The sequence below is a fragment of the Phyllobates terribilis genome, unplaced genomic scaffold, assembly GCF_046119375.1.
Source record: "Phyllobates terribilis strain yellow unplaced genomic scaffold, ASM4611937v1 Scaffold_5__5_contigs__length_657084704, whole genome shotgun sequence".
Taxonomy (NCBI): domain Eukaryota; kingdom Metazoa; phylum Chordata; class Amphibia; order Anura; family Dendrobatidae; genus Phyllobates; species Phyllobates terribilis.
Window position 1 is genome coordinate 505,880,352 of NW_027362765.1, and position 23,645 is coordinate 505,903,996.

The 23,645-nt window shown below is 40.5% G+C and overlaps 1 protein-coding gene across 3 annotated transcripts in view; it reads right to left on the bottom strand.

Annotated features, from left to right (window-relative positions):
• Positions 1 to 23,645, bottom strand: part of RUFY2 (RUN and FYVE domain containing 2) — a 142,445-nt gene that overhangs the window by 110,161 nt on the left and 8,639 nt on the right. For all 3 annotated transcript variants that reach the window (XM_073685607.1, XM_073685606.1, XM_073685605.1), the window contains exons 4-13: positions 22,504 to 22,621; positions 22,300 to 22,401; positions 17,880 to 18,003; positions 16,499 to 16,563; positions 14,615 to 14,680; positions 12,176 to 12,245; positions 9,040 to 9,138; positions 8,749 to 8,865; positions 6,450 to 6,614; positions 3,541 to 3,632 (exon numbers count right to left, since the gene is read on the bottom strand). In XM_073685607.1, the coding sequence (XP_073541708.1) occupies positions 3,541 to 3,632; positions 6,450 to 6,614; positions 8,749 to 8,865; positions 9,040 to 9,138; positions 12,176 to 12,245; positions 14,615 to 14,680; positions 16,499 to 16,563; positions 17,880 to 18,003; positions 22,300 to 22,401; positions 22,504 to 22,621 (1,018 nt within the window). The remainder of the gene's footprint in view (positions 1 to 3,540; positions 3,633 to 6,449; positions 6,615 to 8,748; positions 8,866 to 9,039; positions 9,139 to 12,175; positions 12,246 to 14,614; positions 14,681 to 16,498; positions 16,564 to 17,879; positions 18,004 to 22,299; positions 22,402 to 22,503; positions 22,622 to 23,645) is intronic.

Below are 23,645 nucleotides of genomic sequence, written 5' to 3' on the forward strand. Positions count from 1 at the left end.
ATAGGAAATGACAGGAGGTTTTGTTCGCTGTTGGTGACATGGTTTGGTTGTCCTCTAGGAATCTGCGGTTGAGGATTCCTTCTAAGAAATTGGGTCCCAAGTTTGTAGGGCCCTTTAAGGTGCTTCAGGTTGTCAACCAATCTGCTGTTAGGTTGGAGGTTCCTACCTCCTGGAGAATTAATCCGGTGTTTCATGTCTCTCTGTTGAAAAAAGCTGTTGTGTCTGATTGTGACGCCTCTGCCTCTGTTCCTCCGGTGGTGGAGGACGGGGAATATGAAATTTCTCGCATCCTTAATTCTAGACGGTATAGAGGTAGTTTGCAGTATCTCGTGGCCTGGAAAGGTTTCGGACCCGAGGATAACTCATGGGTGAGGTCGGATGATGTTTCCGCGTCCAGACTTATCAGAGCGTTTCACAGGAGATTTCCTGATAAGCCTGGTCCTAGGGGATCCGGAGGATCCTCTTAGAAGGGGGGGTACTGTTAGAACCTTGCTCTTAGGTTTTTTCTATTGCTGGTCACATGACCTTGTTGGCCTATTTAGTCCTGCTCCGCCCTTCTGGCTTTGCTGGACTTCATTGTATTACTACTCTTTAGCTAGCCTGTGCTCAGTATCTAACTCTGTTAGTTTGCTTGGTCTTCGGACCTCTGTGTTCTATATATTTTGTTTGTTTGTCTGTCTGCTACTATTTCTGTTAGGAGGTGTCCATTTTGCTCCCAGTCCCTAGTACTTGTAGGGATTCCTTCCCCACATCTATAGGTCTCCGTACAGACTAGCTGAGGACTTTAGCAGGTCTGATCGCAGGATCAGGTTCCCTGTTACATCGTAGGGATCAAGCTGAGTTCTATCGTAGGGACAGATCTCCTCTCTTTCCTTAGCTCTGGTAGCAGAACATAACACTAACAGCAGCAGAAGGCAGAATTAGAATGGAGCCTCTTGTGCTATATGCACTGCAGTCTGCTATATACCCTGCCTGCCTGCCTATATACACTGCCTGCCTGATATCTCTGCAGATGGATTAGTTAGTCCTCAAAAGGACTGTTTGTTAAGATGGATATGTGTAATGTACGTTTTTTCTCCCTACACTTCCTAATACACAAGCAAATCTCTCCCTGACGCAGCAGCACGTCTCCCTACACTGCCTGATTCCGGAGTGACTGTGACGAGCATGGCGGCGCCAGGTCTGATATAGACCCAATGACGCTACGCGGCCAGCCAATCACTGTAATGCCACAACCAACATGGCTACGGCATTACAGTGAGTGGCAGGCAATCCCTGCATGTTGAATGGCGCTCTAAAGAGTGCCAAACATGCAGGGAGGGGACCCGAGCTCCCGCCGAGCAACCCCGGAAATACTCGGCGAGCGCCGAACATCTCGAGCAGTGAGATGCTCGGGCGAGCACTGAGCAGTAGCGAGCATGCTCGCTCATCACTAGTGGTATGCAGATCATTTGGAAAGAAAAAAAATCCTAAAATACCAGATTATGTTAATCTTTTAGTTTCCCTCTGCGTTACTGCTAAAAATGTTATCTTTCTGGGATAACAAGGTGACAATATGGGTTACGTATGTGAATACAGTTCCTACAATAATGTCAGTAATGATACGGGTCTATGGGGGATGATTGCCATTCGTCAGGCTGGGACAGCTTTATTTGCACTGTTATAACAACCATGTTATTTATGCATGAGTAACAAAATTCTGAACTTTGCAGAACTAAAGAACAACACAAAGACCCAGATTTATTTAGCATTTTACTTCACTTTTTTCACTCTGATTCTAGAATCCTAGAAGTAAAAATTGTCTCGTTACAAACATTTGCAGCAGCATTTGTCCTCTTATAATGCTGTCACCTCTGATGCAGAACTGTACCTGATCATAACTAACACAGTGCAGCAGAGTTGAACCTTGTCTCATTACAAACTCAACTAGCACATTTGCAGTTGTCTTGTTGTAGTGATGTCAGCTGTGCTGGACAGCCATTCCCCCACACTGGCTCCTGGTGAGATGGAAGCTGAAGCGCTGAGAGGACTGAAGCTGCAAATGTTTTTGTAATGAGACAAATTTTCCTTAGCTCTGCTGTAATGTTAGCTCTGATCTCACTGCAGAACTGTGTGTGACTATGGGAGCAAAGTGTCAGCCATTACATGTCTCACACTGCTAATGCCTCCTTCTATTCAAAATAATCTCTGGAGCAGATTCTCAAGCAGATCAGTGTCCGGTTCATGTCCTGGAACAGCTCATTTACATATAAGAAAAACATGGATTTCTCCAGAATAACACATCGGATCGCAGTTATCAAGGTATCATTTTATTCAGCTTCTTATGACTTGCATGCCCATATAGACGACTTAGGGCTCATTCAGACATCCGTGCAAATCGGTTCAAGCACGAACTGGCTGTGGGTATAGCTTCATGTATTTCTATGAGACTGTCACACTTGGGTCGGGAGACCCACGGCCAGTCCATGAATTGCAGTCCAAGATCCACGGACGTCTGCATGAGTCCTTAGGAGGGTTGATGCTACTGACAGATTCCCTTTAATATGTTAAGAATTTGAAAAAAGAAGTAAATTGCAAAAGAGTTTGTTATTACAAGCACTATCCGACAATAACCATTTATGAAGATTGTAATAACCCTTTAAACCATTCTTTGAGAGCTGATCTTTACTTTAAGTAGGTTCCCCCTGACATTTTCCTTGGTATATTTCTGTTGGTGCTACCATGGAAAAGAAAAATATTCTCACTGGTAATAGGATATATTCAGAGACTTCTCTCTTATGGTGCTTTCATGAGTCGTGAGATTCAAATTAACAGTAATCATCATTTTGGCATAAGCTGGTACAAAACAGGTTCAAACAGGTTGTGCAAAAACAATTCCATTAATATTTGTAAATGTTCTCTTTACTCATCAAATCTGAAAAGTGACAAAAGTGGAGAAACAGCTACTGTGTGAGCTTATTTAGATATCACAGCCATATACTGGCCGAGCAATAACGGCAAATTCAGACATCCGTGAAACATGGTACAGGCCACGATGCACGGGCTGGCAGCGGGGCTCCTGACCAGAGCTTCTGACTGGAGCTTGACATTATGGAGGCTTGTTGAGTTTGGGTCTGAATTTGCCCTTACTCCCATTATTTTGGTGAGTGGGAAGTGGGGATGTCACCCTGAAGGAACCCAATTCCATTTAAAAAAAAAAAAAAAATGACTCCATAAATAAAGTCTGAATAATACCAAACTTTTCTTCCTAGGATTCAGTATCTTCCTAACTAGTTTTTATAGTCCTTTGTGGTACTATTATACTTTCCTGATTATCAGATGCCAGATTAAAGAATGGTACTGCACTTCTTAATTTTAATGTTAATTAAAAAAACTGTTCAGGTTAAACTAGTGAAACCTTAAAATCTCCAAAGTAGTTACTATTGACATTAACAGTAGGTTTTACTTTACAGTGGTTTCATTACAATTTCAGAATTTTCTTCCAATTGTACCAGTCACTAGTGTCCATCTATTGCTGTATATGGTTTATATGTCACTTACCTCGATTCTCGTGGTTTCATGGCGGCGGCAGCAGCAGCAGCAATCTGACTGGTCTTGCTGTCTTGTCTCTCTTTGCCGTCCTCTTCTGAATTCTGTAGAAGTATTTTGAGAAAATGGAAATAAACATTACATTATATCACATAGATGTTCACAGAAATGCAGAGGTGAACAGCACTTTATGCCATTTTTCTTTTTCTACATTCACTCCTAGATACTAAATCCGCCAGTGCTTGCCTACAAAACACATTTATATTCTGATTAACTGCTGTGTCTGTATGCTATAGTTTTGATCCAAGTCCAACTCTGTGTTTTGTTATTGTAAAAAGTCTAAGGATATGTTCACAAAATGTTTAGATGTGAATTTTTTTCTCTGAAATGTCACTTATTCGAATAATACACTGTGTTCCAAATTATTATGCAAATAATATTTTCTCAGATTTTCCCAAATTACCTATATGAATTGCAGTCATTGTAATTTTCCAGTCAAATAACTATTAGAGTACAATTGAAAGGTTTTTGTACAAACTGCCTATGATAACAGTATATTTTTTAAAAAATAAAAAACTCAAAACTGCACTCAAAATGCATGTTCCAAATTATTATGCACAGCAGAGTTTTCAACCTTTTCATTTTAATAAAGAACAAAAAAATTGTCATTTTTGAAATTATAAGCATTAGCAGGTTATTACAAACAGAAATCAAACAGTTTTCAACTCAAAACTTTATTCTAGGTGATGTTACATTTGCACATAGGACCCCTTGTTCGAAAGGAGCTTCTGAACTCTCTCGTCCATTGAATTTGTCAGGTTTTGGATGGTTTCTGCTTCAATTGTTTTGCATGAGGACAGAATACCCTCCCAGAGCTGTTGCTTAGATGTGAACTGCCTCCCGCCATCATAGACACTCCTTTTGATGATGCTCCAGAGGTTCTCAATGGGGTTGAGGTCAGGGGAGCATGGGTGCCACACCATAAGTTTGTCCCCTTTTATGCCCATAGCTGCCAGAGATGCAGATGTGTTATGTGCAGCATGAGATGGGGCATTATCATGCATGAAATGATCTCGATGGTCCAGATGGATGGAGTGGAGGATGGCTGGTTGATGGACGCCCCATGCAAACATGGCTACGGCGCTAACAAGGAGGAGGTGGAGTAATGTTTTGGGCTGGAATCATGGGGAGAGAGATTGTCGGCCCTTTTAGGATCCCTGAAGGGGTAAAGATGAACTCCATAATGTATGTTAAGTTTCTCAAACAGCACTTCCTTCCATGGTTCAAGAAGAAGAACCGTGCATTCCGCAGCAAGATCATTTTCATGCATGATAATGCCCAGTCTCATGCTGCACATAACACATCTGCATCTCTGGCTGCTATGGGCATAAAAGGGGACAACCTTATGGTGTGGCACCCATGCTCCCCTCACCTCAACCCCATTGAGAACCTCTGGAGCATCATCAAAAGGAGTGTCTATGATGGCGGGAGGCCGTTCATATCTAAGCAACAGCTCTGGGAGGGTATTCTGTCCTCATGCCAAACAATTAAAGCAGAAACCATCCAAAACCTGACAAATTCAATGAATGAGAGATTTCAGAAGCTCCTTTCGAACAAGGGGTCCTATGTGCAAATGTAACATCACCTAGAATAAAGTTTTGAGTTGAAAACTGTTTGATTTCAGTTTGTAATAACCTGCTAATGCTTATAATTTCAAAAATGACCATTTTTTTTGTTCTTTATTAAAATGAAAAGGTTGAAAACTCTGCTGTGCATAATAATTTGGAACATGCATTTTGAGTGCAGTTTGAGTTTTTTATTTTTTTAAAAATATACTGTTATCATAGGCAGTTTGTACAAAAACCTTTCAATTGTACTCTAATAGTTATTTGACTGGAAAATTACAATGACTGCAATTCATATAGGTAATTTGGGAAAATCTGAGAAAATATTATTTGCATAATAATTTGGAACACAGTGTAGTACCCAGGAACAGCAATAAACAGTGTGATGGCCCTGCGGTGTTCGACTCCGTACACTATCTAGCCCTTGCTGGCGTTGGAAACAGCTGATCGGTGAAGAATACCCTTTAATGTAGCAGATTTTGCCTTCTGAATGTTGGTAAATGTGCCCTTTACGCATGGATTACACAGAGGTAAAAGCAAGAATAGATCCCATAGAGTCTGAAGAAAACTTCTTCCCCTATCTAGGGTTTCTAACAAATTCTCTCTTGAGGACATTGGTGTACACTGGTGAGTCACCAGCCAATGTGCGTCCCTCCTACTACTCTTAAATGGGGCTAAGCTGCAAGACAGACACAACCCATAATGAAGAGTGGTTTTGTTTTTTTATATCTCACTTTGTCAATAGATATAGTAAAATGTTCTTAAAGGAATTGTCCACTACTATGACAACCCATCTGAATCAGAATGTTTGCCCCCCCTTAATATAAAAACACATACTCACCTCCGGTGCTGGCGCCGTTCCAGCAGTGTTGGCACTCACGTTCCCGGGCCTCATGTGAACTTGTTATGACATGTGAGCTCTGTGCCCACTCAGAGCTGGCGTCACTGTCTCCGCCTTCAGAAACTCACTGGCTGGCCACTCACCACCTCTTGATTACTTATATGTCTGAAGGTGGGGACAGTGACGCCAGCACTGATTGGGCGCAGGGATCACGCACTTCACGTGAGCCCCGGGAATGTGAGTGCCGACACTGCTGTAATGGCACCAGCACAGGAGGTGAATATAAGTGTTTTTATATTACGGGGGGCAAACATTCAGATTCAGAAGGGGTTGTCCTGGTAGAGGACAACCTCTTTAATCTTACTTAAAGCGTTTTTTTGCGTGAGAAAAAAAAACTTAAAGTTCAGAGGCAGATTGCAGAACAGGACTCTAGATATTTCTTATATATTACATACCTGCTTTTTCTGATACATCTCATAATTGATTGCTCTGACTTCTTTTAACTGTTCTTTGAGACCAATAAGAGTATCTTGCTTGTCATGAATATCTTTCTCCAAAAGGCTTACTGCAAATTCAATTTCACGCTGTACCCTTACTGGCACAGGATCGGAATCGGATTCCTGCAATGGGGATCAACATGGTGAGTGAATGAACCTTTGATTAACAAAATCCTTTTTGGGGCAGATCTATCAAGCTAAATGGCATAAGTTACACAAAAAAAAATGTCTTTCATGGCTTGCACCATAGTTATGTGTTTTAGACACTTTGTGAGCATTGGCTGACAAGAAGCATGGTCTAACGCGCGCCAAAATGGGAGAAGCTGGGATAGGGTATGGCCATGCCCACTCGCCCTGTTAATTAAAACTGTTGTGTTTTTTATGCTAGAAATGCTACTCCGATCTCTGCCGGGCAGCATTTCTGTTACAGCCAAAATAGGTGTATGCCACTCAGAGGATTCGCCAAATTCATCAAGTGGCGTGACGTACACACGTAGCGCAAGTATGTCTTAATGAATCGGCCCCTAAGTTTGTACTAAGAATTAAACAGTATTAATAAATCTGCACCTGGTATGACAAGTTGCGAAATGCTGCCTAAAATGCATTACCATGAATGACCAGAATATGTCACTTTAAGAGATTTTATTTACTCTTTATTTTTATAAGGTTGTCCCATCTTATAGATATATAAAGCATAAAGGGAATTTGTCAGCAGGATTTCACCCCCCCCCCCAAACTATTTATACATGCAGTTCTTTCAAAGACACTTCCAGTAATAATTTTATATGGCCAGTCTGTTCCTCCTCTGCTGAGAAATCTGCATTTGAATTGATATGCAAATAGCTATTGTAGATCTGAAGCCTCAGTCACTCCAGCTCTATTCCCCACCCAATCCAGCGCCGCCTCTTCCTGCTTGACCGACACCTCCTTTGCCTGTATGTCACTAGTGTGTCAGGTTTGACAGACAGTTATTCTGGATCCGGCTGTAGAAGGTCACTGCGCTTGGCCTTGCAGACACCTTCTTGATCCTTTCATCATCCCTCCCTCTCTAGGACCTAGTGGTGATCTCCACCTTCTGCTGCTAATTAACACACCCTTGCTGGATCTTTAAATGCACACAGTTTCTCCACAGAGTTTCTGGTAATAGAGTTAATTCCTCTGTTCAGGTCTGGAATTCTAGCAGTCGGCTGGATTCTCCTTGGAGTTCCTTTGTGGATTGTTGTCGTGATCTCTCTGGTGTCTTCTCTAAGCTAAGTGTATCCCCTTGTCTGTTTTCCTGGTTTGTCTTTAGTTGCAGTGGGGCTGACTAGTGCTCACCCCTACCCCTCCCTACCTAGGGCCCAGCTGTAGGGTCAGCCAGGACTAAGGTATCCTGCTCGGCGATAGGTGCAGAACCTATTTAGGGATGATAGGGGAGTCAGGGTGTTGTTAGATCTAAAGGGTCTCCACTCCCCATTTCCCTAGTTTCTGGGCTTCCCTTCCTTTTCCTGTTGTCGTATGCTGGGTTTTTCCCATACCTCACATGACACTGTAGACACACAGCATACAGGCTGTGAGCCAAGCAGGGGGAGGTGGCACTGGGTGGGGAATAGACCTGGAGTGACAGAGGCTTTAGATCTACAAATAGCTCTTCCGCCTCATTTGCAAATCAATTCAAATGCTGATTTCTCAGTAACAGAGGAAGGGACTGGCCATGTAAAGGTGTTTCAGGACTTGTCTTTGAAAGGACTACATGCGCATATAGTTTGGGATGTGATATCCTGCTAACAGATTCCCTTTAAAATTCATGATTTAGGTGTGTCTCCAGTGAACATATTCTGGACTATTTATGCTCTTTATGTTGGCAGCCCCTTCTTTTAAAATCTGTATACTGGATGGTTGTCCATCTTTTTGATTGCTGTCAGGCCAAATGGGCATTGTTATTTACATTCAGACATAATACTTTTCACAACTTTTCTATGGTTCCCTTATCTCAAAAGAGATTGTTAGCTGGCAGGGTATCTCTTTCAGGTGGATTCCAACACAGAAAACTCCTGAAAAACACTCGGAAGAGTGAACATATACATTTCTATGTAAAAACAACCTTTTTCCTGAAGCATCTTCTGCCTGAGGTTAAAAGACGTTGTGTGCTTGTTCTAGGTATTGGCGGGATCCAAGTTGTAAGACCCCACAATCAGACGTTGACGGCAGATGATATGGTGAGAACGCCCCTGAGGACATGTTGTTATGACTTCATCCTATATTGCCTTCAGCGTACCTGAGCCAGCTGTGATTCGTCATCATGATGAGTACATATGTCAGTAAAGATTTCCCTCATTGCATGTCTCGGATGTTGTCTGTACATCTGCTCGGCTTCTATTTCAGCTTTGGCAGCCTGTATGTAAAATCATTTAATTTATACCAATATCCAATGATCTATTTGTACATTATGGGTAAGATATGGCATCTATATGGGCAATCTTTAGGCATCAGGTAACATTTATGCTTCCACTGTAGCTGGAGTAATGTGCAATCTTTTGCTGAAATGACTTGGCTTACACCTCTTTACCTCAAGATGTTGCGCTCTCATGAAAATCATGGCGTTTTCATTTCTTAACTGGTGATTTTCTTCCTGAAGTTTGATAATATTATTCTGCGCTATCGCCAACTGAAAGACAAAAACAGTTTGGATGTTGGAGAACAAACTGACCACAGACAGAGGATTGTATATACTGCATTCATATGCTGAACTCTCCATATATTGGCCATAGGCTACAGCCCCACTATCAGTATTTGGTCAGTATTTGGTCAGTATTTTTTCTCAGTAGTGGGAGCCAAAACCAGGTGAGGAACAATCAGAGAAAAGGTATGATAGAAACAAGTCACCAATTCTGCATTTATCACCCTCCTGGTTTTGGCTCCCACTGTAGAGAAAAAATACCGACCAAATACTGATAGTGGGGCCGTGGCCTTATATAAAGATGCCATATATAGCTTCAGGTTCCCCACTGTCTGGAGGGGACTTCAATTCCCTAAATAGAAGAGCACGAAAGACACCAAAGAAAGATTAGGCTGTTGGTTTCATATGTGTATATTGCAATCATAGGGACATTTTGGACCCATAATCTTCATCATGTTGTACAAGAGATACCGGATCATGTGCTCATCTCCCGCCTGGACTGTCAGCTGCGTATGGAGTCACGTACTACCTCTATGTGCTGCTGACTGTCCAGGACATACGCATGGCATTCAGAAAAATCTGTATATTGTACAGCAGGATAAATAACTATAATTGTAATATGTTTTCATGGAAACAATAAACTAATGTTGCATTGAATTTCCTGGTATCTATTTGTGCTGCTTTTAAAGTTTCACTCAGTGCTTACCAAATTATTCTGCTCCGATTGCATTCAATGTTTCACACTATACATTTACACTATATGGGCAAAGGTATGCTGACACCTGGTCATCATCCAGTCATATGGAGTTAGGATCTCTAAAATAGATGCATCTGTTGTAATGTTTGTCAGATAAAAAAAGCAATATTGGATAGACTTGGCACTAATTGCTTCCTCTATCAGGTCCCCAAGAAATCCCAGTCTTCACCTTTTAACATCTATACAAGGTTCAGGACAAACAACGGGGCCCCTAAGGTTGCATCCACTGAGTAGCTGCAGGCCAGAAGAGTAAGCCTGATGCAAAAGCTGTCAAAGTAGCCTGGTCAGCAACTGAAAGGACAGAACCAGGAACTGGATCAGGAGACAAACCATAGTCAGGGAAATATTGAGGGTCAGGTACCAGGAGGTCAGTTGAAAATTAATTTAGACAACCTGGGGTCAAAGTCAAGAGGAATATGAGGCCAGGAAATAAGGCGAGGAAGGATCTGGAACACAATAGTATAGGAGAACACTAGCAGTATAGTGGAACTAAATAAAATAACTGGCAACTCCCAGCGGACTGCTGAGAGTTTAAATAGGGTGTGGTACTGTCACATAGGCCAAAGCAGGAAGCTAATTACCCCTGCTGAGCAGCTGGAGAGCACACACACATTCTCTCTCACATCCACACCAGTATTTCTAGCTGGAAGCAAGTGTGGTGCCCAGTGATTTCTGTAATGCTACATTCCCCAGCACCTCCAATCAATTTCCCAACACTGTTGCATGGTAATCATTGGAAAATCCTTCTCGCTATTTATAACAACTGTTCAGGTAACAGAGTGTTAAGCTTATTGCAGTGAGAATCAAGGAAAGAAATACTGAGTGTTAAATAAAATTTAGACTCAAGGCCTTCATACACATTAGACTTAATTTGGCCAAATCCATCAATATCGGTGGTATCAGCTGACAGTCCAATGTGTGTGGGGTCTCCAGACTCCCCTAACAGATGATGTCGTGAAGGAGAAGGATTAGGTTTATTGGACTTCCACAGTCGATCCTTTGGTTCTCCCTGGCAATAAGCCACTGCTAGAGGAGTCGGACAGTGGCTTCTCAAACAATGGGGGCTTCAGGACTACTGTGTCTGGACAAGAGCACTCAAAGCCACTATTCTGTGCTATGGTACTGTATTGCAAAGTTATGCTCCAGTAGCTTATTAACAATATCCCCATAATGCAATGACTTTGAGGCTATGTGCCCACGATGCAGAAATGCTCTGGATTTTTCCTGAGCGTTTCTGCATCTCCCTGGCACAAAAAATGCATGCAGATTTAACATGCGGATTGTACATGCGGATTTTATATGCATTTTTTCAGCCAGGTACAAGTGTTTGTGAAGCGTTTTGATCATGCGATTTCGCATGCGGGTTGTCAAGCGCTTTCCAACCGATTTTAGCATCACTTGGAAAGTGCTTGTCAACTTGGTCACACTATATAAATCCATGCAACCGGCATGGATTTTATATAGTGTGACCAAATTAGTTAAAAAAAAGAATAAAAATGGTAAAAAATAAAAAAAAACATTATACTCACCTTCCAATGGCCCCCGGTCTCCTTATCCGATGCGTCCGGTCTCCCCAGTGTCTCGCGGTTGTGTAAAAGGACTTTGCATTACGTCATTTAGTCATGTGACAGGTCACGCGACCGCCGACGTCAGCGGTCGCGTGACCCATCACATGACTAAATGACGCAATGGCAGGTCCTTTTAGACCATCGCGAGCTGCCGGGGAGCTAGGACGCATCGCTATGGAGTCCGGGGGCCATCAAAAGTTGAGTATAATGTATTTTTTTATTTTAAATTCTTTTTTTTTTTTTACAGGTACTATGGTACCCGGGTCTGGAGGAGAGTCTCCTCTTCTCCAGACCCGGGTACCATCCGCACATTGAATCACTTAATATCCGCATGTGCACATGTAGTCATGCAGATATTAAGCGATTCAATGCAAGTCAATGGTGGTGAAAACACCACGACTACGCAAAATAATTGGTAGTGCTGCAGATTTTTCTGCAATGATAATCTGCAGCGGAAATTTCCGCAGCATGTGCACAGCACATGGGGATTATCATTGGGGAACATGGCAGACCTTCTACCAAGCGTTTTTTAAGCGTTTCTGCGGCAGAATTGCCGCTGCGGAAACGCTTAAAAAAACGCATAGTGGTCACACAGCCTGAAGCGCGCCAACATTTTTGTTCCTGTCAGATTCATGAAGAAACTGCCCACAGCCTGATCTGATTATTAGAAATCTTCCAATCTCTATTTTAATTGCATTACCTCTTCAATAAGTTTTGCATTAGATTTTTCCAATGTATCAATTCTTGAATGAAGACTGCTCACAGTGCCGCTGCAAGCAAGACAACACAACACGTTACATTGCTTTATTAGTAAACAAGTGCTCATTTATTTGATATAAACAGAAGAGATATAGCAATAAACCAAGAATGATAAAATGAAAAAAATCAAGAGACACGGAATGGCTGTAAAAGTATGTGCACATGGCACCTTTTAGACACATGTGAACCCATCAAGTTTTCACCCATGGGTTGTAGTGAATATTCATGGTCTTTAATAGTGGGAACATGTGACCGACGGCTGCAGCAGGAGCCGCGCTGCGGCTACAGTGAGGCTATGTGCCCACGATGCAGAAATGCAGCATATTTTTTCCGCTTCTCCCTGGCAGGAAAAACGCATGCGGATTTTACATGCGTTTTTCCTGCCAGGTAGAAGCGTTTGTCAAGCGTTCTTCACATGCATTTCTGCATGCGGGTTATCAAGCGCTTTCCAAGCGATTTTAGCATCACTTGGTCATCAACTTGGTCACCTTATATAAATCCATGCAACCGGCATGGATTTATATAGTGTGACCAAGTAATAGTTAAAAAAAAAAGAATAGAAATGGTAAAAAATAAAAAATAAAGGTGACGTCATTGAGTCATGTGACAGGTCACGCGACCGCCGACGTCAGCGGTCGCATGACCTGTCACATGACTAAATGACGTCATGGCAGGTCCTTTCACACCACCGCGACCCATACAACAGACCAGACGGAGCGGAGAAAACACCGGGGGCCATCAGAAGGTAAGTATAATCTTTATTTTTTATTTTCAATTCTTTTTTTAACAGGTTCTATGGTACCTGGGTCTGGAGGAGAGTCTCCTCTTCTCTAGACCCGGGTACCATCCGCACATAGAATCGCATAATATTCGTATGTGCAAATGTGCTGACACGGATAATATGCGTTTCAATGCAAGTCAACGGCGGCAATTATGCTGTGTGTCCGCAAAATTAATGGACATGCTGCGTATTTTTCCGCAATGATAAACCTGCAGCGGAAATTTCCGCAGCATGTGCACATAACATGCGGATTATTATTGGGGACCATGGGGCACGTATTCCCAAGCGTTTTTTAAGCGTTTTCGCTGCGGAAATTCCGCGGCAAAAACGCTTGAAAAACGCATAGTGGGCACGCAGCCTTAGCACGATATTAAGGAGAGTGAATGCACGCAGTCCTGGCATGGGGAGCAGTGACTATTCTGGCACAGCATCTCACAGTGTGAGGGCGCATGGCAGTGATGGGCCACGTATAACAGGAAGGAGGGCCATATATACCAGGATGGGGGATATTAACAGAATTGGGGGACATTACCCCTATAACAGTGTCAGCAGCAGACCCCCTCCACCTTAACAGGGCATCATGACCACATTTTTTGCTTACATTTTTTTTTCTAGTTTCCTTCTGTAAAACTTAGGTGTGTCTTATAGTCCGAAAAATACGGTACCTATTGTTTAAATCAGGTTTTATGCTGCGTGTATTTAAAAAAATGGCAATGTTTTTTTTTTCATATCACAATCTTTATTAAAAAAAAAAAAAAATTAGAAATCTTGCAATTTCCACACTGGTCATTGGGGCTATTTTGGACTTATACTTTCTGTCCTTTCAGGAAGCGTTTTCAGCAGGCTCCTTATCAGGGGAATAATTACTCTGTCTATACACAGAGTCTGTATATATTACAGAGTCTGTTCATTGTGCCAAATGTACATGTGGATTTCCTGAAACAACGGGAAGTTAAAGTTTAAAAAAGCCCCTGTGGCCAGTGTGAAAATTTCAAGATTTCTCATTTTTATTTTTAAAAAAGATTGTGATATGAAAAAAACCTTGTCAAAAAGTTTTTGAAAAATATATTTAACACAAAAACTTTTTTAAACAATAAGACATTTTCTGATTACACATTCCCTTTAAAGGGAACCTGACAGCTGATCCATTCTGCAAAAGCTGAATGATTGCAGAAAAATATGTTTAACGCTGAAATACTGCAGCATTTCAAAGAAAAACATTGTTTAAAAGCCAGGGACTGAGCCGCAAGGGAAACAGCTGTCAGGTTCCCTTTAAGTTTACCTTCAGAGAAAACTCATATTCTTCACAATAAGGTGAAACTTTTAATGAACTAACATCATATGTCAGTTTTATTTTACAATATGGTGTTGATTGGATAGTAACAATTCTGAGCAGCGAAAACCCATTTATAGGCAATTAATTATATTACAATTTACTGTTAATTCCTGATTGTTGTATATCATAGACATAATAAATACCGAACAATGATTGTCATTTACAGTCAGACTACATTGAAACAAAACATTCCACCAAGCATGATCTCCTGCCAAGAAATATGTAAAGGGTTGGAAACTAATGAATAACTGTCGCTCACTTACTTCAGTTGTCTGTTTAGTTCTTCAACATAGTTCTTCTGGTCCAGTATTGCAGAAATGTGCACATTCCTTACAATGAAAGAGAACAGTTTTTGCTCATTTAATTAATATAAATCTGAAAAAATAATCAGAAACTTGAAAGACTGTCAAAATCAGAAATCATATCTATATGGGATAAATATATACAGTAGTGTTCAAAATAATAACAGTCCAATATGACTGGCCAGATTAATCACGGTTTTTGGTATAAATTATATTACCACATGTCAAACAATTTACCAGTTGGTGCAGTAGATTCTAAGAAAACCACCAGACTCAGCATTCATGATCTGCAGGTTTTTGAGTCTGTGTATTTGAATAAATAATTGAAAGGGGAAGTGTTCAAAATAATAGCAGTGTGGAGTTCAATTAGTGAGGTCAATCATTCTGTGAAGAAGCAGGTGTGAATCAGGTGGCTCTTATTTAAGGGTGAAGCCAGCACATGTTGTACATGCATCTCTCCTTGAAAGCCTGAAAAATATGGGTCGTTCAAGAAATTGTTCAGAAGAACAGCGTACTTTGATTAAAAAGTTGATTGGAGAGGGTAAAATTTATAAAGAAGTGCAGACAATGTTTACCTGTTCAGCTAAAATGATCTTCAATGCCTTAAAATGAAAAGCAAAACCAGAGAGACGTGGAAGAAAACGGAAGACTGCTATTTGAATATATCGAAGAATAGCCAGAATAGCAAAGGCTCAGCCAATGATCAGATCCAGGATGATCAAAGACAGTCTCAAGTTACCTGTGAGTACTGTGACAGTTAGAAGACGCCTGTGTGAAGCTAGTCTCTTAGCAAGAAGTCCCCGCAAAGTCCCAATGATAAAAAAAGACATGTACTGAAGCGGATTCAATTGGCAAAAGAACACATCAACTGGTAAAATTGTTCTTTTTGAGTCCAAGGGCCGCAGGCAGTTCGTCAGACGACCCCCAAACGCTGCATTCAAGCCACAGTACACTCTGAAGACAGTGAAGCATGGTGGTGCAAGCATCATGGTATGGGCAGGTTTCTCTTACTATGGTGCCGAACCTATTTACCACATACCAGGGATCATGAACCGAACCAGTTTGCATATATTAAAATACTTGAAGAGGTCATGTTGCCTTACGCTGAAGAGGATATGCCCTTGAAATGGGTGTTTCAACAAGACAATGACCCTAAACCACCAGTAAACAAGAAAAATCTTGGTTTCAGACCAACAAAATTGAGGTTATGGATATCAAAAATGCAGTTTCTGAGGCAAAGCCAACAAATGCCAAAAAATTGTGGGATGTAGTCAAAGCATCCTGGGCAGGAATAACAGTTGACAGGCGCCACAAGTTGGTTGACTCTATGCAACATAGATGTGAAGCAGTTCTAAAAAACTGTGAGTATACAACTATATATTAGGTTTGTGATTCACAAGAATGCTAAATCCTCAAAAAAAAGAGTACATGTTGTGAGTTTGTAAAGACAAATGCAGACACTGCTATTTTTTAGAACAGCCCAATGTTCATTATTTGTTATTTTCTGTAAAGTAGTTAAAAATTATATACATTTCTCTTCATGTTTTGAATTAGAAAACAGTGTGCAATGTTCCTAATGCATGTAAATAAAAATTAGTATAAAGATTTTGTGCTGAACTCATGTTTTTGAACATATTGCTATTATTTGAACACTACTGTAACCATAGCTGAAGTGGTTCTCCCAAGGTTCCCACTGCTGAGACCCTCTACTTTTATCACTTACAGAATCAGTGTATAAGAGGTCTTGGAAATGAATGTCCTCCAAACCAGCCAAGACACAGCCTATATATCATTCCATTATAAGGGTTTATCTAACACAGGAGAACTCTGCAACAAAAATATTACCTTCCCTCTCTGTTATGATCGTCTGCTTCTGATTTTAGATATATGGAGAAATCAATCACTCCAACCTACAACAGAGAATTTACAAATAAAACATGATGTCAGAGAACTGCTGCAATACAAGGTTATCATCAGAGCCACACAGGTTAGCAGATGTGTTTCAAATGTGTTGAAAGAGACCCAAGTACTCTATTCATCAAAGCTTTTACACCAGAAAACTGGTGTAAAAGTTTTGACAAGTTACAACATTTTTGGCAGAGCTGGGGAGGAGCTGGAACAGGGTATGGCTATGCCCATCCATCAAATTCAGCAAAAGTGCCGGCGTTTCGTATGACATAAATATGACTCCAGTCCCTGACTGGAGTAGCATCTCTGGAAAGATGTGTGCAACACCAGTCTTAATAAATTGGCCCCTGTGAGTTTTCTGAGTTACGGTACTTTGTGGCCGCACTAGTTGCTGTTAAAAAGTGATTCTCCAAAAAGGTGCAGGCAAATGAAAATTACCATCAGTCTTTCTGTAAATGGAGGAGGAAGTTCCACCTCCCTATTGGACTCTCTTGGGTCACAAGACACCCATTTTCTCCAAAGGATGAGTTTCCAGGGGTAGGATTCCCTTCAATAAGACTAAAAAGGGATAGTCTCCTTTCTTAGACTATAAGCTGTGGTAGTTATAACAAAACAAACTGAGGATTACTCTCCACTGGCGCTCTGGTCTCTGTTGTTTGTCTGCAGCGCTGATATCATGTCGACAGAGCTGCAGCCAAGCACTGAGCTCAATGGATCTGCCCTCAATGCAGGGACAGTAATTACATTCAAATGAATGAACACCCATGTAATACAGTGTGCAGGAGTGAGAGCAATTGTTTGTGGTGACTCTTTTTTTCTGGCTAACATACTGAAGACTCCACTCTTTAAAGGGAACCTGCCATGTCCCCAAACTCTATTGACCTGCAGATATGGGGTTAATCTTTTGGTTGATAGCATTCTAAAGCCGTGCGGCCGCCGCAAGCCCCTGCACTGACTGACAGCCGGCTCTGCAGTGTATCAGTGTTGAGCAGGCTGTCAGTCAGTGCCGGGGCGTGGTTACAGCTGCCGGGAGGAATACTTTACAATGCTATTGACCTCATATCTGCAGGTTAGTGGCTTTTTGGGACATGACAGGTTCCTATAACATCCATATGTCTTAATAGGACATATGGACAAATTCTAGACACTACACGTTTTCTACCAATAGTCATCTTCAAATGGGGAGAATAAAATACTCTAATTAAAGGAATAATTTATATTTTACAACACAGTGAGAAAAATATGATTTGAATACTATAATTAATACAAAATGAGGGAAGAGATTGATGACGTCCATGTATACATTTATGTAACATACTTGTGAGTCCAGGTCTTCCCCTTTGACACAAAGATTGGCATCAATTACATTCAATCCAACCAGGAGCCCAACAATAACGGTGCCTTCTTCTTCCATCATTACAGCATGATTTTCATAAAACTCACTGGAAAAAAAAGATAACTGTAAGTAATAATTGTGCATCACAAAATTCAGAATTAAATGTTTCTGGAACCTGCAATTTTTTTAAATAAACATAGAAATTAAAAGGTAGCTTTGTTATAGAAGGTTCTCCTATTAGAGAATTGTTCCAGAAAATGAAGTATTTCTCCCAGAAAATTATTGCAATTACACATGTTTTGTTATACATATGCTTATTTCCTTTGTGTGTATTGGAACAACAAAAAAAAAAACTGAAAAAAGGCAAATTGGACATAATTTCCCACAACCCCAAAAATTGGCCAGACAAAATTTTTGGCACCTTTCCAAAATTGTGGGTAAACAACTTTGTTTCAAGCATGTGATGCTCGTTCAAACTCACCTGTGGCAAGTAACAGGTGAGGGCAATAAGAAAATCACACCTGAAACCCAATAAAAAGGGGATAATTTGACTATATAGGGTTAATCTGCAAGTAAATAGCATTAAAATCTTGTCTGGCTGCTTTATTGGAGCAGTATCTGCAGGCGGAAAAATAAATTATATCCTTCCTGCGGCCACTCGCTTCCAGTCATCGGGGCAATGCATGGGCCAGTCACAGTCATCACTCACTATATTGTCAGGGTGCAGAAATCACTCTCTGACACATTGATTGGCAGTCTATAATGCACACGCTGAAGAGCATGCTGTCAATCAAAGTACCAGAGAGTAATAACAGTGCACTCACCATCTAGTGAGCGGAGATTCTAACACTATTTACCTGCCGATTAACCCCTATGAAGATAAATAACATTTTTTGCACATGACAGGTCCCCTTTAATAAAAAAAAACTAGTAAAAAAAAGAAAATAAATAGAATATAAAATGGTGTTTTTTACATTTTTATTAGATGTAAAATTTTTACAATATCTTGTTTTGTTTTTACTACTGTGGAAACTAGTAGTATGGTCTATTTTGTATAAAAAATAAAAATAGGTTGTAGTAAGTACGATAGAAGTAAAGATGTCATCAGCCATCTTATATGCATGTAATGAATTCGGGAGTTCTGGATCATTAATTCATGGTTTGAAAAAATGTAAACTCTTACTGAATTGATAGTCTGTATGATATCACATGCAACTACAGATTAGCACACTATTATTTTTACTCATCCTTGTATATAAAGAGCTTGAAATACTAATACAGCTCTGCTCCATGAATATGAGCCTACGACTCTACAAAGGCAATCAACAGCTATAACGCTCTATAGCCACTTCATACAACACGAGCTTCCAAATTCTTATTCAGCATTTGAAGGGAATATGCAATCAGAAAATGACATAGATTTCAAATTAAGCTTTTATACTCAGCATGTATTTTTTTATATTTATGTTTGCTTTTTTTAAGTTACAATTAAAAAAACTCATCATTTGCCTAAAATATCAGACTGGTAACACAGGATCCACTATTCACAACAACTGATGTCTCAGCACACCTACTCCCCTCCCTGCACAATGATCTCTGCACAGGTCACAGAAAAGGTCTGGAAAACTCTCCCATAGAAGTCAATGAGCATTTCCACTCTACTGTGTCCTAAAAAGCAAAAACATAGACATCGTCCAAGTGGGAGGAAAAGTATTTAGTCAGCATGAAACGACGCTGCTAGCTAGTGTGCAGTCATGGCAAAGTTTTGAGATTGACACAAATTTTGGATTTCACAAAGTTTGCTGCTTCAATGATTTTAGATCTTTTAGCCATATGTTTCTATGGTTACTGAAGTACAATTATCAGCATATCATAAGTGCTTAAACCTGTAGTGACAAATACATCAAGTTTATGCAGACTCAATATTTACGGCGTTGTCCCTTATTTTTCAAGACTTCTGCAATTCGTCCTGGCAGTTTTATATCAGCTTCTGGGCCAAATCCTGACTGATGACCGCCCATTCTTGCCTAATAATTGCTTGGAGTTTATCAGAATCTTTGTGTTTTTGTTTGTCCTCCAACCTTTTGAGACTTGACCACAGGTTCTCAGTGAAATTGAGATCTGGGGAGATTCCTGGCCATGGATCCAAAATTTCAATGTTTTGTTCACCTAGCCATTTAGTTGTCACTTTTGCATTGTGACATGGTCTTCATCATGCAGGCAAAAGCATTGTTCATAACTAAATTGCTCATGGATGGTTTGGAGAAGTTGCTCCTGGAGGAGGTTTAGATCCCATTCTTTATTCATGGCAGTGTTCTTAGGCAAAATTGTGAGGGTGCCCCCTCCATTGCATGAAAAGCCACGTCACACATGAACAGTCTCAGGATGCTTTACTGACAGCATGACACAGGACTCAATATCGTGCTCACCTTTTCTTCTCCAATCATTCTTCCAGATCTCCCAAACAGTCTGAAAAGGGCTTTGTCACAGAAACTTGCTTCACCCCAGTCCTTTGCAGACCAATCTCTGTACTTCCTGCAGAATATCAGTCTATCCTTGATGTTTTCTTTGTAGAGAAGAAGCTTCTTGACACCAAGCCAGCCTCCAAAAGTTCACCTCACTGTGTGTGCAGATGCACCAACACCTACCTGCCTGCTGACGTTCCTGGGCAAGCTCTGACCTGGTGCCGAACCAATTCCATAGATTAATCCTCTTTAGGAGACGGTCCTGGCATTTACTAGACTTTCTTGGATGCATTGAAGCATTCTTCACACCAAATGAACTTTCTCTTTTAAGTTCTTGATGATCCAATAAATGGTTTATTTCATGGCAATTTTACAAGCAGCAATGTCCTTGCCTGTAAAGACAATTTAACGCAAAGCAATGACAGGTGCACAATTCATTGAAGGTAACCATGTTTGACAGAAGACAGTGACTTAAAAAAACAGCCCTCTTTTAAAACAAGCAGTCCGCTCTTAGGCTGTGTGCTCACGTTGCACATTTAGTGCAGATTTGCCATGCAGATTTGCTAGCAAAACCTGAAGTAAAACCTAATGCCAGCAAAGTGAATGAGAAACCTGAAGTGTCATGCACACGTTGAGTATTGTTGGCTTGAAGATTTGGTGCAGAAAATAATCTGCAGCATATCAATTCTCTGTGTGTTTTTGCCAGCATTTTTCACCCATTAAATGCACAGAAAAAAAATGCAACGTTTTTGAAGCTGCGTTTTCCTGCCAAAAGATGCAGAAATGGGGCAGAAATTTCTGCACAGAAAATATTCAATGTGTGGACATACCTTTAAGATTCAATCAGAATGACAGAGAGATATCAGATGCCTTTTCATGTTAAACCTTATTCTGAGCTAACAAGAAGTTCACTGAAATTATGTTAGGTGATTTTGTGCCAGGGCTGAAAATCCGTGTCAATGGGGTTCTTGTGATTACGTTAATTTTCATGGCATGAAAAAATGACTTTGTAATATTTTGCAATTCACCTGATCACTCTTCATAACAATCTAGAGTTAATACAACTTGACACCATAAAAACTTACATAGTTACATAGTTACATAGTTTATAAGGCCGAAAAAAGACAAGCGTCCATCCAGTTCAGCCTATTTCTTGTGCACTGCAGCTATTCCGCAGCGTTGATCCAGGGGAAGGCAAAAAAAAACAAAACAAAACAAAAAAAAAAAACATGCGGTATAGGCCAATTGACATCATTGAGGAAAAAAATTCACTTCCCGACACCAATCTGGATTAATTAACTATCACTAAGCATAAGATGTAATTTTATTGTTCTCAAGAAAGGCGTCCAGGCCTCTATTGAACTCATTAAGTGAGTTGGACATCACCACTTCCTCTCCCAGAGAGTTCCAGAGTCTCACGGCTCTGACCGTAAAGAATCCCCTTCTATGCTCTTGAAGCAGAAAATTTTGTTAAAACCAAAATTTGTGTCAATCTCAAAACTTTTGGCCACAACGGTAGGTCTTTGTCAGACACACTTGGACGTTGTCTATCTTTTCTAGATTTTTTTCCATGTTGAACCCACATTCTATGGATGTTACGTCCTTAGCGGAAGAGTTCTACGACTGCCACATGTTTACTTTATTGTTTCCTACAGTCCATGAGTCTGCTGTAAAACATAACTCTAAATACTGTTAACAAAAGCTCAGGCACAATTGTCGCCCCCAAAATTTTGAATAGAAAAAAAAAACACTAGTGAAAATAAAAAAACAGATTAGAAACAAAGAATGTGAATAAGTATCTGTTTTTAACTGGTAAAAAAAAACATTTTTAATATTATTCTTGCATAATAAAGATCTAGCCAAAAATTATTTGCAGAATTCCTTCTTTTTCTTGTATCTAAAAGTCAAAAACTATTTGAGGTAGAGGAGGGACTGACCTTAAAATATCCCTGCGCATGATCAGGCAGCGCAGGTAATCTGCTAGTTTTTTCTGCATCATCGATAACCGCAGCCAGGCTCTAGCTCGGCCAAGGGGGGTCCTATGGGGTAGACGGGCAACCAAAATTGTTGATACTGGATTAATATGGGACATAAATGAAATACATAAAAGAACAGGCTGCTACAGAACATTACATGCACACCTGAGTCCTGGTAAATCCCTCACACTGACTGCGACTTCTTCGGCTTCGGGACATATTTTCTCCACCATCTCCAAAGGACACCAAATTGTTCTGTTAAAGCTAAGGAAGGATTTTCTCACTTCAGAGAAGAACATACTTAAATTATTTTCAGTCATCTCTAGTCATTCCTGACATTACAAGCACAGAGTATACAGTGTTTCTTTGTGATTATTCTCTTTGTAAGTCTGATTATTAGTTATGCCTGATTAATGCAATTTAACTGCATACTTCTTTTATATTTTTTGCTTTTGTGTTAAGTAATCAATTTACACCATGGGTTAATGCTAAATACTTCACCACGGTCAGGTTCTTATTACAACCAATTCGCTTCTTAGGCTAAGTGCCCACGATGCAGAAATGCTGCATATTTTTTCCCTTCTCCCTGGCAGGAAAAACACATGCGGATTTTACATGCAGATTGTACATGCGGATTGTACATGCGGATTGTACATGTGGATTGTACATGCGGGTTGTACATGCGGATTGTACATGCGGATTGTACATGTGGATTGTACATGCGGATTGTACATGCGGATTGTACATGTGGATTGTACATGCGGGTTGTACATGCGGATTGTACATGCGGATTGTACATGCAGGTTGTACATGCGGATTGTACATGCGGATTGTACATGCGTTTTTCCTGCCAGGGACGAGCGGATGTGAAGCGTTCTTCACATGCATTTCCGCATGCGGATTGACAAGCGCTTTCCAAGCGATTTTAGCATCACTTGGAAAGTGCTTGACAAGTTGGTCACACTATACAGGGTGGTCCAAAAGTAGGTAGACAGAAAGTGTAATAAGGTTATGAAGGGGGAGATTTATCAAACAAAATCCAGTAATTTTAGATAACATTATGTGGAGTGATGAAGCTTCTTTCAAATTCTCCGGCCATATTAACAGACATAATTGTATTTACTGGTATAATGAGAACATGCATTTAACATTAGAGCAACCACTAAATGAGCCATGTGTCAATGTTTGGGGTGGTATTTTAAGTTTTGGTGTTTTAGGACCAATATTTTTTGATGGAACAGTCCCAGGAGATAAGTATCTCGAGATTCTAATGAATCAAGTTGTTCCCCAGTTACAGCAACAGCCTA